Raw genomic sequence first — 16,174 nt, 5'->3', positions numbered from 1 at the left:
TAACTCTAGATGCATCAATTATTATTAGCATTGAAATGAATACAAAATGAAAGATATTTAACAAATTGTAACAATCCCTTTTACCATTTTATATATCTTTCATATGAACTTAATTAAATTACAAGTACGCCATTATTATAAAGCATATCAAAAAAGTATGAAACTTATTTTTAGCTTCTTTCATAAGTAAATAATCAACATGGTCAGCATGCCACGAATTAGAAACTAGATCTATGATTAAGATACAACATGCATATTTATTAACAAATAAAACATAATACACATTTAACTTAAACACACCATTAGATAAATATTCAAATACAACAAGGTTCCAAGTCTAGATAAGATCAACTTATCAGACACAACGACCTACTTATTCCCATAATTGTTTAACATAATACTAGACAATATGTTCTTCCGAATACCCGGAACATACAACACATAGTATTAATAATACAAGTCTATTTCCCCAACTTCCTTGATAGGCTCGGTAATCACACAATCCATCATCAATTAGTTCGAATTTCTTGAACCACTTTTGATCCTTGACCACATGTATAATAGCACCCGAGTCTATCCGCACACAAATTCATCATCCTGAACAAAGAATGATACATAAATATAGTAAACATAATTCACAACCGAATTAATATTAAAATCCGACTAAATATTCAAATTATAATCAAAATCAAACTTTGAATCAGACTTCGAATTAATTTCCATGTTCGTTGGTTGAACACCATTTGTGTCAAAAGTCTATAGTCTTACTTAACTTTGGGCCACAGCCATCATTAAAGATCTATGGTTTGGAAAACAACCACCCAATGATGGTTTCTTTAATATTGAAGTCCAACATATTGAACCTTTCATTAATTCAATTTTGAATTAAAACAATTTTGTCGTATGACACTGAATATTCACAACATTTAATTCTATCAATTAAACATTCTATGTATTTAAATATTCTCACCAAAAACATGCATATATGGACCTTTGTTATAATTAAGAGAACACATACCCGTTTGTGTCGGTGGATCCTTGGACCCACTTGGACCTGCTCCATCTGCACCTTTGTTGTTACCGGAAAGTTTCAAACGACAATCCTTCTTGAAATGACCCGCATTGCTACATCTCCAACAAGATTGATTTGTCTTCTTTTTGAACTTTTTGTCATCATAATTAAACTTTCGTTTATTGTTCTTAAAATTGTTAAACTTTTCAGTTTTCCCATCATGTTCAACAACATTAACCGAGGATGAGGCTTGTAGTTTATCTTTGGTTTTATCCACTTCTTGAGCCCAAATAGTTTCCTCAATTCGGATGTCACTTCCCAAATTGAACCGATGTCATTTCTTCCTTTTTATGTTTCAATGTATGTTTAAAATCTTTCCACAAAGGTGGAAGTTCATCAATTATGCTTGAAACAAAAATTGATTCATCCATTTTTAAATCATGTTGTGTGAATTGACCCAAAATATGTAAAAGTTCATTGTATTGCTCCATAACGGACCTGGAATCAACCATTTTATAATTATTAAAATTACTAACCAGGAATTTCTTGCTTGAGGTGTCCTCCGCCATATATTTCGATTCAACCGAATCCCAGAGTTGTTTTGCGGATTCGGCATTTTGGTGAACATCAAAGAGCGCATCCGACATCCCGTTGAGTATGTGACCCCTACAAATGTAATCATCGTTTTCCCATTTGAGTCTTCTCCTTGTTTGATCATCTGTCTCGTTTTCAACTTCTTCCGGAAACGGTGTAGAGAGAACATAAACAACTTTCAAAGTTGTTAACAGGAAGTGCATCTTCTTCCTCAAACGTCTGAAATCTTGTCCTTCAAATTTCTCTAACTTTGCAAACTTACTTGACATATCACGAACAGATTCACCCGAAGCCATGATTGAAATAGTTTGTTCTTTGTTGTAAATCTTGAATTGAATAGTGAATCAAATGTGAAATATTACTTGGATTATACTAAGAGTCGTGTAAACACTATCAGAACAAACTATTTGATCGATACAATCAAATGTTTGAACGGATAAAACTTAGTATTTTTCAAGAATCAGATTTTGTTTCCAAGAGATCTCTTGTACCGTGTGTGAAAAAATTAGGTTATCTTCCTTTTTGTATTGTTTTCATTATGAATGGTTTCTGAAAACTACTCTCCACAAAACCCGCAAACGGTTGTGAGCAGTTACTATCTCAAAGTAATATCTAATTTAAAATCAAAATAAGATAACAAAGTTGAGATAATATGACCAGCAGCCAAAGCCGAGAATATGACATCAATTCTAATATTCTAATGAGTTCAACATAAAAGGCCCAACAATAATATTATGTATACTTGGCCCAACTATGTAACCCAACAACCTATTACAAGAATTAACATAAAACCTGGTCTGGCCCAATAATAATAATTACTCAAATCAACAATACATGAATATCTTATTAGAGATAACCGAGCCTGCATTCCTGCATCTCCTAACTCGGCTAATAGCTAACAAGACCAACCTAATAAACAAGTCAATCCAATATCACTAATCATGTTGATAACACTAAAATTACCAACAATCTATTGTTGCCAGTTTTTGTTACGAAACTCTAATCGGCGGCGATGGATGAAGATGCCACCTGGCACCCGTAGGGAAGCCTTCGTCTATCATTGTCGAGTTCTGATTTGAAACCCTTGGTAGCGGTGGATTCGTGGTGGCAGTAGATGTTTGTGGTTGCCTATTGTGGTCTATAGCAATGTTGTAAAAGTAGGTTTACAAGGCTGAGTACACTCCGAGTAGTCGCTACAAGGTACGTCGCCGAGGAGAGTTTCTTTAACTCCGCCTAATTACTAAAAATCGATCAAAGATGGTCAACCATAGCCATAATCACATTTAATCGGTGGACTTGAGCCGATTTTAACTTAAAAAATAATGTGTAATTCTTATTTCTATAATATTAAAGAACAAACATCATTTTTTTAAATTAATGGATAGAAATTCTTAGAATAATTTATTGTGTATTTCTTCTATTTATATTGATATTTACATATTTTTCTTATAAATATTAGTAAAATATTGATATTTGACATATATAATATCCAAAAATTAATTTTCTCTATATTTACCATGTCCGGGTACTCCCCGAGTACTCCGAGTACACCCAACTCCCCAGTCGACCGCCTAGGGTCTGCCTAGCGACTTTTACAACCTTGGTCTATAGTTCACAGGCTAGCAATTGTTAGTCCATGTTTTTGTTGTTTTGGTTGACTATGGCTATGATGATCATGTATGTGATGATGATAATCGATCTTCTGTTGTCGGGTTTTGATTACAAACCCTTGGTGTCGTTGGATTCGTGTTGACACGGCTGTTATGGTTGCCGATTATTAGTTGTGGTCTTTGTCGGTTTGGTTGAATACGGCTATGATGATCATGTATCTGAGCCTATGACAACGATCATCTATTGTTTCTGGCTTCTAGTTTGGAACCGGTGGTGGCGGGTGAGCCGTGGCGGCTTTATTGAGTGCAGCAAAATTAGTTTTTTTATATTAACTTTCTAATGGATAGTTTCATTGAGATTGTGTTTATTATAATCTTGAACTTTGCGTATGTTTGCTAAATTGTTTCACATCTTCAAATTACAACTTTAGTTTCACAAGATATTTAATATGATATAAAAGTCATTTGATATGTGAATGTCTACAGCTTTAAGGAATTATTAGTTTTCGATGCCTTTATCCTTGAGTTATTTTTCGTCGTCTTTAACCTTTCAACACAAGGAGGTCCAGCGCTGGCTGTTTTCTCTCAAGTACACGCCTCCGCGGCAAAGCACGGGTAAAAAAACTAGTTAATCTTTATATACAAAAGAATAAATTTTCATAAATCGTCATAAACTTCTTAAGTTGAGATGACACTTCTTCATTAGTTTATTTATCTTCTTACATTTACATACACTCCTAGTAGGCTAACCTTTAGAAAATCAGTAGTTTATATAGTTAGAAGTTTTTTGGAGGTATGAAAAAAATCCCTTACTTCATCTTCAAATGTGATAATGTGTGCAAACGTTATGTATAAATAACAATGTTACTAGCTACATGCACGAACATTATGAAATACACATCAATGGAATTCGCATATAATTTGATGAATTAATTTGATTTTCATCAGCAAACACATTCGTGCCATCGATTTTACACTTGGGATGAGCTCGGGATGGTACCTGTACTAAGCGGTATTGATCCCGAAAGTTCTGATCACGAAAATTTAAAATATTTGGTAAGGGTACTGGTACCGAAATACTCGGTTCGGTACCGGTATTTCATTTAAAATTCAAAAAATACCCGTATCAAACCGGTACCGAAAATTCAAACCTTGGTATAGATCCAGTACCAACGATACCAAACTGATATTGTACCGGTCTAGTATTAAAAATGCTCATCTCTATTTTGCACGATGAGGAGGAGACAATATTTTTAAACAAACATTTGATATAAATAAAATAATAAAAAGAGATGCAAATGGATAAGTGAACCATAAAGACTCCCTCTTCCTGACGTCATCTCCTCGACGGCAAAAGCGGTTGCATCTTCTCTCTCGACTCCATCTCTGTTCCTCTCCAATGAATGATGACGTCATCCCACCTCTCAGCAACCAAATCGTCCAATTCCTCCGATCAATCTCTTCACCGGAACACCACAACCGTTTCCCCCAACACGATCACGAAATCGAATACGATCGGACTCTCAGTCAACCAAATCGCGATCGGCGTCACGTTCTCCGTCAACGCCTCCACGGCCTCGGCATATCCACCGGCCGCCGTGACCGGATCCTCGACTGGGCGGAGCTACTGCTACAGCTCGAAGATCAATCCGTCACGTTCGGTCTACAACGCCTCGAATTCGACGAAACTTACACCGTAAACGCAGACGATTACGTGGACATACTGCAAGGCCTAGCTGACGGAGTCGGCGCCGGAGCACCGCCGGCGTCGAAAGCGGTTATCGAGTCGTTGCAAACGGTTGAGGTGAACGAAACGGTTACGGATATATGTGTGGTGTGTAATGATGGAGTTTATAATAATAGTGATGAAGAGAAGGTTGTGAAGAGGTTGCCTTGTGGACATTTGTATCATGGAGTTTGTATCACGCCGTGGTTGAGCTCCAGGAACACGTGTCCGGTTTGTAGGTTTGAGTTGGCGACTGATGATCCGGTGTATGAAGAAAGGAGGTTGCAGAGATCAGTGGCTGGTGATGGTGGTAGGGTTTGATGTGTGTTTTACTTGATACTTTTGTTTTGGTGTTACTTTACAATTTACAAAGGTTTTCTTTTGATTTTGTGTAAAATAAAATTAATGCTTGATAGTTTTAACTTTGGTTACCATTATTTTCAGATGAGATGTTTTATGTCAAATGATCTCGCCTATATGTATACTAGTTTTCAAACAGCAAAGATTAATAGTGATAAATACAAATAAAGGAACACACTAGCAAGGAGCTAGCAGCCCAAAAAGACACCAAATACAAAGTTAATTTTAACCATTTAGAAATCAAGCTACACAATCTCCCCCCCCCCCCCCCCCTCTCTTTCGAAGTAGAGGGGTATAAAACCGAACTGATTTGGTTTTTTATATTTCAAACCGGTTTAATCATAGAACTACCCAACCTGATCCTGACCGATTCAGGTCAGTTTGAAACCGGTTTTATTGGAAAAGAACCCAAACCGATATACGAACCGACGGTTTAATTCGGTTCGAGAACTAGTTTGGTAGAAACCGGTTTGAAAAATGAACCGGTTCGGTTCAGTTTCCGGTTAACTGGTTTTAAGCTGGTCTTTTTTAACACCTCTACCCCCAAGCTTCAATTTTTAACCCATAAGAATCCCAAGCACTTGATATCAACTTTTGATTAATTTAACCGAATAAATGAATGGACATAAGAACATTTCCGATACTCGATCCCATCAGTTCTTTTATGTTCGTTAAGTTAATTATTCTACCCATTCATTTGAATTTATTTGTTTTTTCTGTATTTGGCCCATCATGGTTAGCCCATGAGCCCAACCAAATTTAGAATCAACTTTTAAGTAATAATAGTAGTAAATTTACATACAAACTTGTTGATGAATAAGTTAACTGATAAAACATTTTCGGTTGTTATGCACATATTTTTCTTTTTAAACTCTACTTGCACAAAACAGGGGGCGGCCATAAAAAAGTTTGGTCTTGTTTATATATCGATGTTTCAAGGAGTTTCAGAACCACCATTTTTTGGCTTAACCAAACATTTTTCAATAATCTAACATGCATTGATTGAGAAACAGAAGATTGCATTACATATGTGTTAGTACTTAAATTATCCGTAAGCTTAACTGATCCAGACTTACTAACTATATGTTTCTTGAGCTTATGGTAATTTGATATTTTTTTTTGAGTTTTAGGAGGTATTCCCATTTTTAATAGTGCAATTACTTTGTTCTAGTTCCTTTCTAGTGTTGTCTAGCTTTGATAACAAATCAACTGTTTTAGTTTGATAGTCTTTGTTTATTCAATTCAACAATGGTCTTCCATATGCTGTATCCAAATCTTATGTTCATGAGGCATGGTCTCTAGTTAGTCAATCAAAATTTTATTGCGACTTAAACGCTGTAACATAGTTTCCATACATTTTAGGAGCAATGATATTCTTACCTTTGGTAATAAATAAGTTATGCTAGCAGTTAGATCATTGTATTCGACTGCAACAACTTTTGATTGATCTTAACATATAAATCGGTGGTTTAGAAGAGGAGTCCAACATACAGGGTTATACTAATGCTAATTTCCAAATAGAACATGGTGATTAGCAATCACGGTCAGGATATATATTCACACTAAGTGGAGGTGCAATCACTTGCAAACCTCCATCTCAGAATAACATGAGGAGCAGGCTACTTCCATTTGGCTTCGTTTTGCTAGTGACTAGATATGATATGTAACTTTAGTAATTTCGTAAATGTTATCACTTTATCTGATTTGAAATAAGGTTGTTGTCACTTACTTTAATGATTATTGTGTTCAATATTAGCATGTTTAAATCTAAGAATAACTAATTTATTCTAAACTATCTTTAATCAATTAGAGTTATGGGAATAATGAACTAAGATTATTAATTGCAAATATGTTGGCTGCGTTTCATCGAGATCGATAAAAACATACAAGATGTTGCAAACCAAATTCACGAATGTTTATAGAAGATAAATATTGGACATGACAAAACTACTTTATTGATCGATGTCGTATGTAGGATTTGAAACTAGTTTTTTCTTTGTATCATCCGACCTAGGATGCAACTAATACTTGATTATACGAGCATTGCTTGTTGACATTGCAGGCTACCGGCAACTTCCTTGACGGGGTCGTATGGGGACAACTTCGACTCATTGGTTCATGCAATTGTTTTATCCACCAAATAGACACACTAAATCATGAAAATTTATGTTGTTTCTACAAATCATGATGAGGAATTGTTGCTTACATTACTAGTAAAACATGGGTTAGACTCTTTACCAAAACACGTGGTCTCATTTTTGAATCATCCAATTGAAAGGTCGAGTAACCAATCGAAATACTTCAATATGAAAGTTACATGATTCTTATATTGTCTAGAGAAATACATTGCTTTCACTATCATTTTAACTAGTTTACAACTTCATCTCAACCGGTTAAAAACCTTTCAACCCTGTTTGCAACCACATATAATTTGTTACAATATGATCATAATCTATATTTTACAACATGTTTCATTTGCCAACCCCGTTTAGAAAACAAGGTTACATAGGGCATGCTAAGTTTACAATATATATAGTGTTAAGTGTGTACGCCTATTAATATAAATAAATAAACGAATTGTTTTCATATTCGTCAATTTAACCGCAGAAACAGTACTCCAATCCAAGTCGATTGCCAGCACTCCAAATATATATTATATTAACAGGAAAAGTGAGAGAATAAAAATTCCTATCTCCGGATTGATTTGAGGAATAGGCACCGAAAGCTTAATATTCAATGATCATAATACATTCTTTTGAAGGGTAGTGACTCTGATTTGATTCTCCATGGGAATAATTGTGGTGGAGAGTCACCTGTAAACCGTAAAGTGTTTTATCATCAGCATAATACGGGTTTGTGCATTGCATGTGCTTCAAAATATACTTTAGCTAGATTTATATATTTTTTAAATATTCACAACTATTAAATTGTTGGATCGATCATCTGAATTTTACACTAAAGAATCTTGTTCTTTGAGGAAATATTTGTTTTATCCGATCCAGGGCCGACTCAACGTTCTCGGAGGCCTAAAACTAACTAAAATGTTGAGGCATTTTTCTTTTATTATTTTTTATACGTATAGCGCTAGAAAGTATACAAGAATTATAGAATATGGATAATATGCAGTGATAATGGACATGAAGCAATCTTTCCTGCTAGTGGCGGATCTAGACATAAATCTTAGGGGTAACGTTCAATTTTTTTTTTTTACCGTATTTCATACAATGTAAACGAAACAAAAATAGAGCATGACATATGAGGTGCAAATTTCTCCTATACGGTTTTTTAAAGCTTGAAATTGAGTCATTACACCATGTTCTTTTACTTTATTGAACGTTTCTCTTTCGCTGCCTAAATTAAAACATTGTTCAAATACTTATCACCCATTCGCTTATGCAAACCTATATTGATAAGTTTCATTTTAGAAAAACATATTTCAACGGTTGCGGTTGCAACTGGTAAAACCAACGCTAGCTTCAATATTTGATAAACAAAAGAAAACGTGACATGCTTTCCGGTTTCCATCATTACACGAGCAAGGTCACACATTCACCCAAATTTGAAAATGTATCATCTTCCTTTAAAGTGTAATAAAAGGTCATATGATCACCCGAAATACACCATATTTTTTCATTACTAAAATCATTCGGATACATTTTTTAAAATGTCACTATCTTAGATGTGTCAATCTTGGAAAACGAATCTCAAGATTTAAACCAAACATATTTTTATAACAAACTAGTTAAGGCCTCACTAAATCTATTTCCAAGTCTTGAATTTGCATATCTAAAACTGTTTTAAAATTTTCAACCTCAAAATGATGATTATGTTTGTTTATGTTTGATGTTTCTCATTCAAGCAAAAGGAAAAAAAATTAACGATTTCTATTTACTTTGGGCTATAAACTTTGTTTGGGTTTTATTTAATTTGAACTTTTAAAATATGATATTCTATTGAGCTTGTTTATGCCAGAGTCTATTTCTGTTTAATGTTTATCGTTCATACAAAAGAAAAAAAAGATTTGTTTTTATTTGCTTTGAGCTACAAATTTGTTTGGGTTTTATTTAATTTGAACTGTTAAATTGGGTTTTATTTAAGATCATACAAAAGAAAAAAAAAGATTTGTTTTTAAATTGCTTTGACATACGAAAACGACCCAAAAGGAAAAAAAAATTACACTGCCGACGAAAAATTGAGGGGTAGTGGATGCTACCCCTACATATTAAATGCATCCGCCACTACTTCTTGTTTGTGGTCCTTCAATAAATTATTAATTCTAAAAGAACTTACTTTCAAAATCTCATAACACCTAAAATCCTATTTTAAGATGGAGGCCCAATAAAAATGGAGGCCTAAAGCCATTGCCTCATTTAGCTTACCCACGAGACGGCCTTGATCCGATCATTGATTTTGTATTACGTGAATATTTTAATATGAAAACGATTTTGTGATTCGGGAAGATATCCAGGAAAACAAATCCAAAAATACTACCGTGTCTTCATCTTATTCTCCAGCATTAGAAATATTGTTGCTGGTATATAACGGCATACCCCTTCAAGTAATTAAACAAATTGTGAGGAGAAACTAATATGCTTTTTAATACATACTAGTAAGAGTGCCCGCGCGTTGCGGCGGAGACACGGCTATGATTCGGTTAGTAGCGGCTCGTTCTATTACCGACATTTGACATAGTAAAATTTGTATTTGGTATAGTAATATAGTTTACGATGCCAAAACTGAAATTTTATAAAACAATATTAGACCGGAAGAAAATGAGATAAGCAGCAATATACGCATTTAATTATTTTTGTTTGACCGTACTTCATGAAGGTATCAAATTTTGTATTTTAATCAAACATTTGTTTCAAAAACATGTTAAGAGTTTGTAATCCAATTGAAAAATGTATAAATAATTAAAAGTCTTAACTATAATAATCAAGATCAATATAAAAATAAATTTGTAAGCCTACAAATTTATAACTACAATAACTAATAAGTATGTGTACTGGTGAAAGGTTAGATATTACCATGGCCCGCCCGCAAGTTTCAAACCTTGACGTTGACCAATTGTGTAAAACCAAAAGCCTTTGTGAGATCCTAAGAAATCCCTGGTTTCAGCTTCCAATATTATACCTTCTTTTTCTCCAATATGTCTTGCCATAAATTCACTAAATTTAATCTGCATAATAAAAACACTTAAATGAAGGTAGCAATAATATTAGGTCCTAATATACTCTTTTATTTATCATGAAAAGGTCACTAAACTAACTTTTTGTATATTAAATTCTCTAAACTTGTCTAAAATTAGGCCTGTAAACGAATTTAGTGAACCATTCGGCTGGAAGTTTATTTACTTAATAACAAACAACCGTAAACAACTTTTTGTTGCTCATTTAGTTAAACGAACGAACAGAAACACGTCTCGTTCATTCATGTTCAGGAACGTCTGTTTACGTTTGTTCACATTTGTTCATTCATCTTTATTTTTTACATATTCATTTATAATTCAAAGTCCCATTACAAAATATTATATTTTTAAGAAATTAAATATGACAAAGTACAGTTTCGTCTAGTTTTATTAACTTTTCATGTCCAACATATGTATGTTCGTTCATCAATGTTAAGGTACATTCATTCGCTCTGTGTTCGTTTACATTCATGAATTGTTCATTTACGCTATTAACAAATGAACACAAACAAGAATCCATTCGTTTAAATGTTTATGTCCGATCTTTTGTTCAGTTAAAGTTAAACAAACAAACAAGCATGAATGTATATTCCCTGTGAAATACCTTCCCAAGGAAGCATATTCCCTGTGAATCCTTTCTATCTTGATTAGGCAAATCAAACTTTCTAGCAAGCTTACGAACTTCTGATTAAAAGATGAATAATATTAAGGATAATATATATATATATAGGTACAGGATCATGTGAGAACTTTTTGAGAATTGAGAACTATGAGAACCATTTTGGACCACAAAAAAACCCAAAAATAAAAAAAATCATAAAACAAAAAAAAACACAAAAATAAAAATAATAAAAAAACAAAGTTCTTATTTTTCATCCCGGTTTCTAAAAAAAATGAAGACGTAAAAAGAAAATTCCCGGTAGCTAAATTACACATATACATATATGTATAATATGTACATATATGTACACACATGTTTTTTTCTATACACATATGTATAATTTAAGGTAAATGATAATATACATATGTATATTACATAACTAGAGATTAAATGAAAGTATACATATGTGTATAGGTATAATACGAATTAAAAAGAAAAAAAAATAAGTTTTTTTTATTATACATGTATGTATAATATGTACACACATGTTTTTTCCTATACACATATGTATAATTTAAGGTAAATGATAATGTACATATGTGTATATTACGTAACTAGAGATTAAATAAAAGTATACATATGTGTATAATACGAATTAAAAAGAAAAAAAAATTTGGTTTTTTTTTTATTGAAACCGGCATGAAATATAAAAATTTTGGTCTTTTTACCTTTTTAAAATTTTCGGTTTTGTTTGTTTTATAATTTTTTTAATATTTTTTAAAGGGTTTTTTTAGTGGTCCAAAATGGTTCTCAAAGTTCTCAATTTACCAATGGTTCTCTTAGGATCCTTACCCAATATATATATATATATATATATATATTCACAGGTCTGTGCATTTATTGTAGAACATACGTACCTTCGGAATACATCCAAGCGGAAGCGGGGTCTTTTAAGCTGAGCTTGTGACAAATATGAAAGAAAGTAGGTCTAATCCTTCACCTGAAAAACAATTAAAAATAATATTATATTATTATATAAAGGGTAAAACGGATAACAAGTGTATCTTAACTTCTGAAGTTCTTACCATATCTTTTGAGAGTTCCAAAAACGAAAGCGTGCTGTTTTCGTTTGTAACAGTGTGAACAACCTTTGCATAATGTCTAGAAGCAACATATTCAAAATCCATGTTACTTATGGCATCCATGAATGCACCTAAAGCTAAAAAGTAAAATTCAAATAAATGCCAATAATTGAGAAGCAAATTAATGATTAACAATATTACACACCGAATTTGACTCTTGTGTTGCAAAGAACATCGGGGTTTGGGGTACGACCACATTTATATTCTTCAATAATGTAAGATACCTGCGACAATGTGTGTCAAATATGATTAGCAAAATAATATGATTTCAATACTGATATGATCTTTTGAATAAGGTTTGCTGTAACGCACCACTTTATCCCAATATTCATCTGTCAAATTTTAATTAATAATATGATTTCAATGATGATATGATCTTTTTTGTAAGTGGGGTAAGAAAATTTTAGTTCCTGCAGCAGCTGCTGTAGCATGTGGCTGTTTGGTCGGTTTAATGCGACCCATATATATTTCACCCCATGCACCTACTTCATCAACAACCAACTTTTGTTGGTTAAATTCGGTAGCATTTCAAATAAAGAGATGAATAACAAATAAAATCTCAGATACTTTCTATAACAGGAGCAGAGAGACCCAAAATAAGTTCATTTGGGTTATATATTTTGTTTGGTAGATCAACAAGTAAAGTGTTTTAGTTAAAAAAAATTATGTCAAAGCAGAAGCAAACATCACCTAAAGAGCACCTTTAATGCATTCATTTTACTTTTGTTATTATATTAACATTTATTAAAAAATGGACTTTTGACTTATAAAAAAGTGGTTCAGTCAACCAGGCCCATATGCCTCACAAAAAAGGCAGTTTGACCCGTTACCCATTCTGCTAGCCCTATCTACAAACGCAACTCTCTCACCTGTCTTCCAATATAAAATGGAAGCTGAGCAAACTATTTCCTTACATAGTTCCACTAAGAAAATATAGTTTGTTTGAAAAGAAACAAACCCAAACCACGCGAACGCCCAATTTTTTCTGACCTCACATGGGTTGCATCAGCTCGTCATTTTTCTCTTATTAACCGGCTACAATGTAACACCCCGGCTTAAGCGGAAACGCCCGAGTGTGACGCACAGATTGCTCAAACACACGTGGCACTATTAAGTGACCATAATAACATTAATTCATTTAATAATCCAAGTAACACAAGTTCGAAAGTAACAATACAAGTTCAGACCAAAACATAACCATAACAATAGTTCTTTTATTGAAATACCCTAAGTAATCTAAGTGTCTTCAATACTTCAAGCTCTAATCACGGTACCTGTAACATATGTATAAAATATGGTCAGCTATAAATATAGCTGGTGAGTTTTCACAGTTTAAATACGTACACAAAAACCATACAATTCATAGACATGTGATAAACGAACAAGTAAGTCCTTTCCAGTTGGTACAACCAACGTACTTGGATAATCGCGCAAATAAGGTCCTTTCAAATTGCTAACAACCAACGTACTTGGATAATGAGGCCCTTTTCCACTCGATACAAATGGACCGGAGTGCAAAGGGGGGCGTATGATCATACTTAATGAGACTTCCCAACGTGTAAGTAATATTCGTGCAAGTAATACAAGTAACACACAAGTCCATATACGAATTGTAGTTTTGTAATAGAAGAAATAATACTTGAATCTTTATAAGGATACATATGCTACCCCAAAACATTAAAACATTAAAAGGGGTGGTGAAAAACTCACCTTATGAATAAGGTAATAAAAGAAGCTTGAAAACGTTGAAGAATGCAACAACCGAACACGTCACGAAAGCCGAAGCGTGTGATCAATAACTAAAATAGATAAAAATAAGACTCAATCGATAACCTTTATTGAATATTTCATGTTATTTTGTATTCTTCAATTATAATATTAACATTTAAGTTTTAAGGGAAATTTGGTTATTAATATGATTTAAGTATTTTAATCGGCGAGAAAACGAAGTTTATATGTTCAAAAAGCTTGAACTATTGGTTATAAGTTATAATTATAATTATTACGTTGACTAAACGATTTCTAGGAATTTAAAGTTTACCTTACGTTTATTAAACGATTTTTAGTTACGGTTTACGAAAACGAAAAACTCGGTTTTTAAGTGTGAAATGGTGAGGTATATTTTATAGTTAATTTACATAATTTTTATTTAATTTAAAAAGGTTTTTATAAATTTATTTTGATTTTTAAATGATTAAAATGATTTAATAATCATTAATAAGCTGAATTAAAAAGAATATATAAAAGTGGGTGTCTGACCCGGGTTTCGAACCCGGGTCTCAATGTTATAAGGTCACTGTGCAGCCAGTTGCTCTAATCTTCATATTCGTTTGGAAAACAGTTTTGAATACATATATATATTAACAGGTTTTAATGGTTTTAATTGATAATAATAATAATATAAACAGGTTAAAAAAATGAGGAGACGACGCGTGACCCGGGTTTGGTTACAAACAACACAGACTAACCAGTTAAGCTATCATACATTATCAGTTTCATACGAAAATCATTATTTATAAACAAAACAGTGGGTTCATCTTCTCCATTTCAAGAACATAAACCCCAAAAATTCAATTCTCAGTTTCTGTTCATTGATTGTTGAAATTACTTTAGGGTTTTGTTTGTTGGATCAAAACTAACAGAATGTGTATAAAATTTACCTTAAATGATGTTGTTTTGGTCGAAACCCAGTTACCGGAAAATAAAGTATATAAATCTCCCAATTACAGACAAATCCGTGTATTAGAGGGGGGTTGAGAAGTGTGAGCGAGTTGTGACGAAGGTTTGGGTTCTATTTATACAAATAATAGGAACATATGAGCGTCAATGCATTAATGTGATTTACCCGGATTTTCCGGCGTTCATTACGGGATTCATTTAACGATTATGGTATAATTGACTTGTTATTTATCGTATAATATTGACGTCCGATTGTTTTTATATAATTTAATTTGTTTCGAAAACGCGTTTAGGGGTGTACGGCTACCTCCGGCGCCGGATTCCGGCCACCGGAGGTTTGCCGGAAAAACTGGGAAGACAGTGGGAGTGGGTTAGGATTGTTTTATTTTATATATTATATTTTAAACATTTTACTGTGACATTTGAGCCAAAACAAGGTACACCTCAGTACGTATTTACCAATTAAGCAAATAAACGCCTGTTGTGTATCAAACGAACGATTAACCGAAAGGGTCGGGTTATGACCCAGATATCTTGGGGGGCCATTTATAAGTGATATACTATCTAAAAAAGCTAAAATATTAGAAATATGGTCTTAGTGTGATAGCAAACAAGTTAAACGAAAACATGCTCGTTTAACCACCCGCTATAGATTTAAACGCGAAAGATAGTTACAAACCAAACATTGTATTATCCATTAAGCCGAAAAAGACTTACCAAACACTTATTTGAAATGTTTTAAGCGATCCGTGAAAATATTTTTGATTTTTACAAACGTATAGTATGTTTTTATAATTTTACACAAAACTAGCCGAAAAACACTTGTTTTCAAGCTGTTTGTCGCCCCCGATAAGTTTTTCGCGCCAAAAACCGAACCCAAACTAAATTTGGACCGGGCTTTTCGTGTTTGGGCTTGAGAAATCAGAAACTTGGGCCAAAATGGGTTCAAAGTGGGCCCATGATGGTCCGATCGCAGCAGCAGCCCCCCCCCCCCCCTTTTATTCTTTCACATTTAAACTAGATACAAGATATTTCCAACATTATTTCTTGAAAATTCTGGACATAAACTTCTTCTCTAGCCAAAAACTCAAGAAACCCTAAGGTAAACAACTTAAATAAGCTACTTTTACACTTGTTTAAACTTGTTTAATACCATAAAAACATGTCTTGGTTACTAAAAATCATTCCTAACCGTGTAAAAATCCTAAAAATGGTCCATAAACATGTTTTGATCATACACATGGTAAGGAACCTGTTTTGAT

At 33.3% G+C, this 16,174-nt stretch overlaps 2 protein-coding genes across 2 annotated transcripts; one reads left to right on the top strand and one right to left on the bottom strand.

Annotated features, from left to right (window-relative positions):
* Nucleotides 1-1,323: 1,323 nt before the first annotated feature.
* LOC143621905 (uncharacterized) lies at nucleotides 1,324-1,902 on the bottom strand. The gene has a single exon (XM_077093188.1). The coding sequence runs from the start codon at nucleotides 1,900-1,902 to the stop codon at nucleotides 1,324-1,326; it is 579 nt and encodes a 192-aa protein (XP_076949303.1).
* A 2,713-nt stretch (nucleotides 1,903-4,615) lies between these two features.
* On the top strand, nucleotides 4,616-5,263 carry LOC143621904 (E3 ubiquitin-protein ligase CIP8-like). The gene has a single exon (XM_077093187.1). The coding sequence runs from the start codon at nucleotides 4,616-4,618 to the stop codon at nucleotides 5,261-5,263; it is 648 nt and encodes a 215-aa protein (XP_076949302.1).
* The last annotated feature ends 10,911 nt before the right edge of the window (nucleotides 5,264-16,174 follow it).

This window comes from Bidens hawaiensis, unplaced genomic scaffold (assembly GCF_021521415.1).
Source record: "Bidens hawaiensis isolate Kalapana, Puna unplaced genomic scaffold, B.hawaiensis_p1.1 tig00002977_1, whole genome shotgun sequence".
NCBI lineage: Eukaryota > Viridiplantae > Streptophyta > Magnoliopsida > Asterales > Asteraceae > Bidens > Bidens hawaiensis.
This window is presented reverse-complemented; position numbering and strand designations above follow the sequence as displayed.

Excerpts from the sequence above, each read along its gene's own strand:
- LOC143621904 (XM_077093187.1), top strand. The coding sequence starts at position 4,616 with ATGAATGATGACGTCATCCCACCTCTCAGCAACCAAATCGTCCAATTC.
- LOC143621905 (XM_077093188.1), bottom strand. The coding sequence starts at position 1,902 with ATGGCTTCGGGTGAATCTGTTCGTGATATGTCAAGTAAGTTTGCAAAG.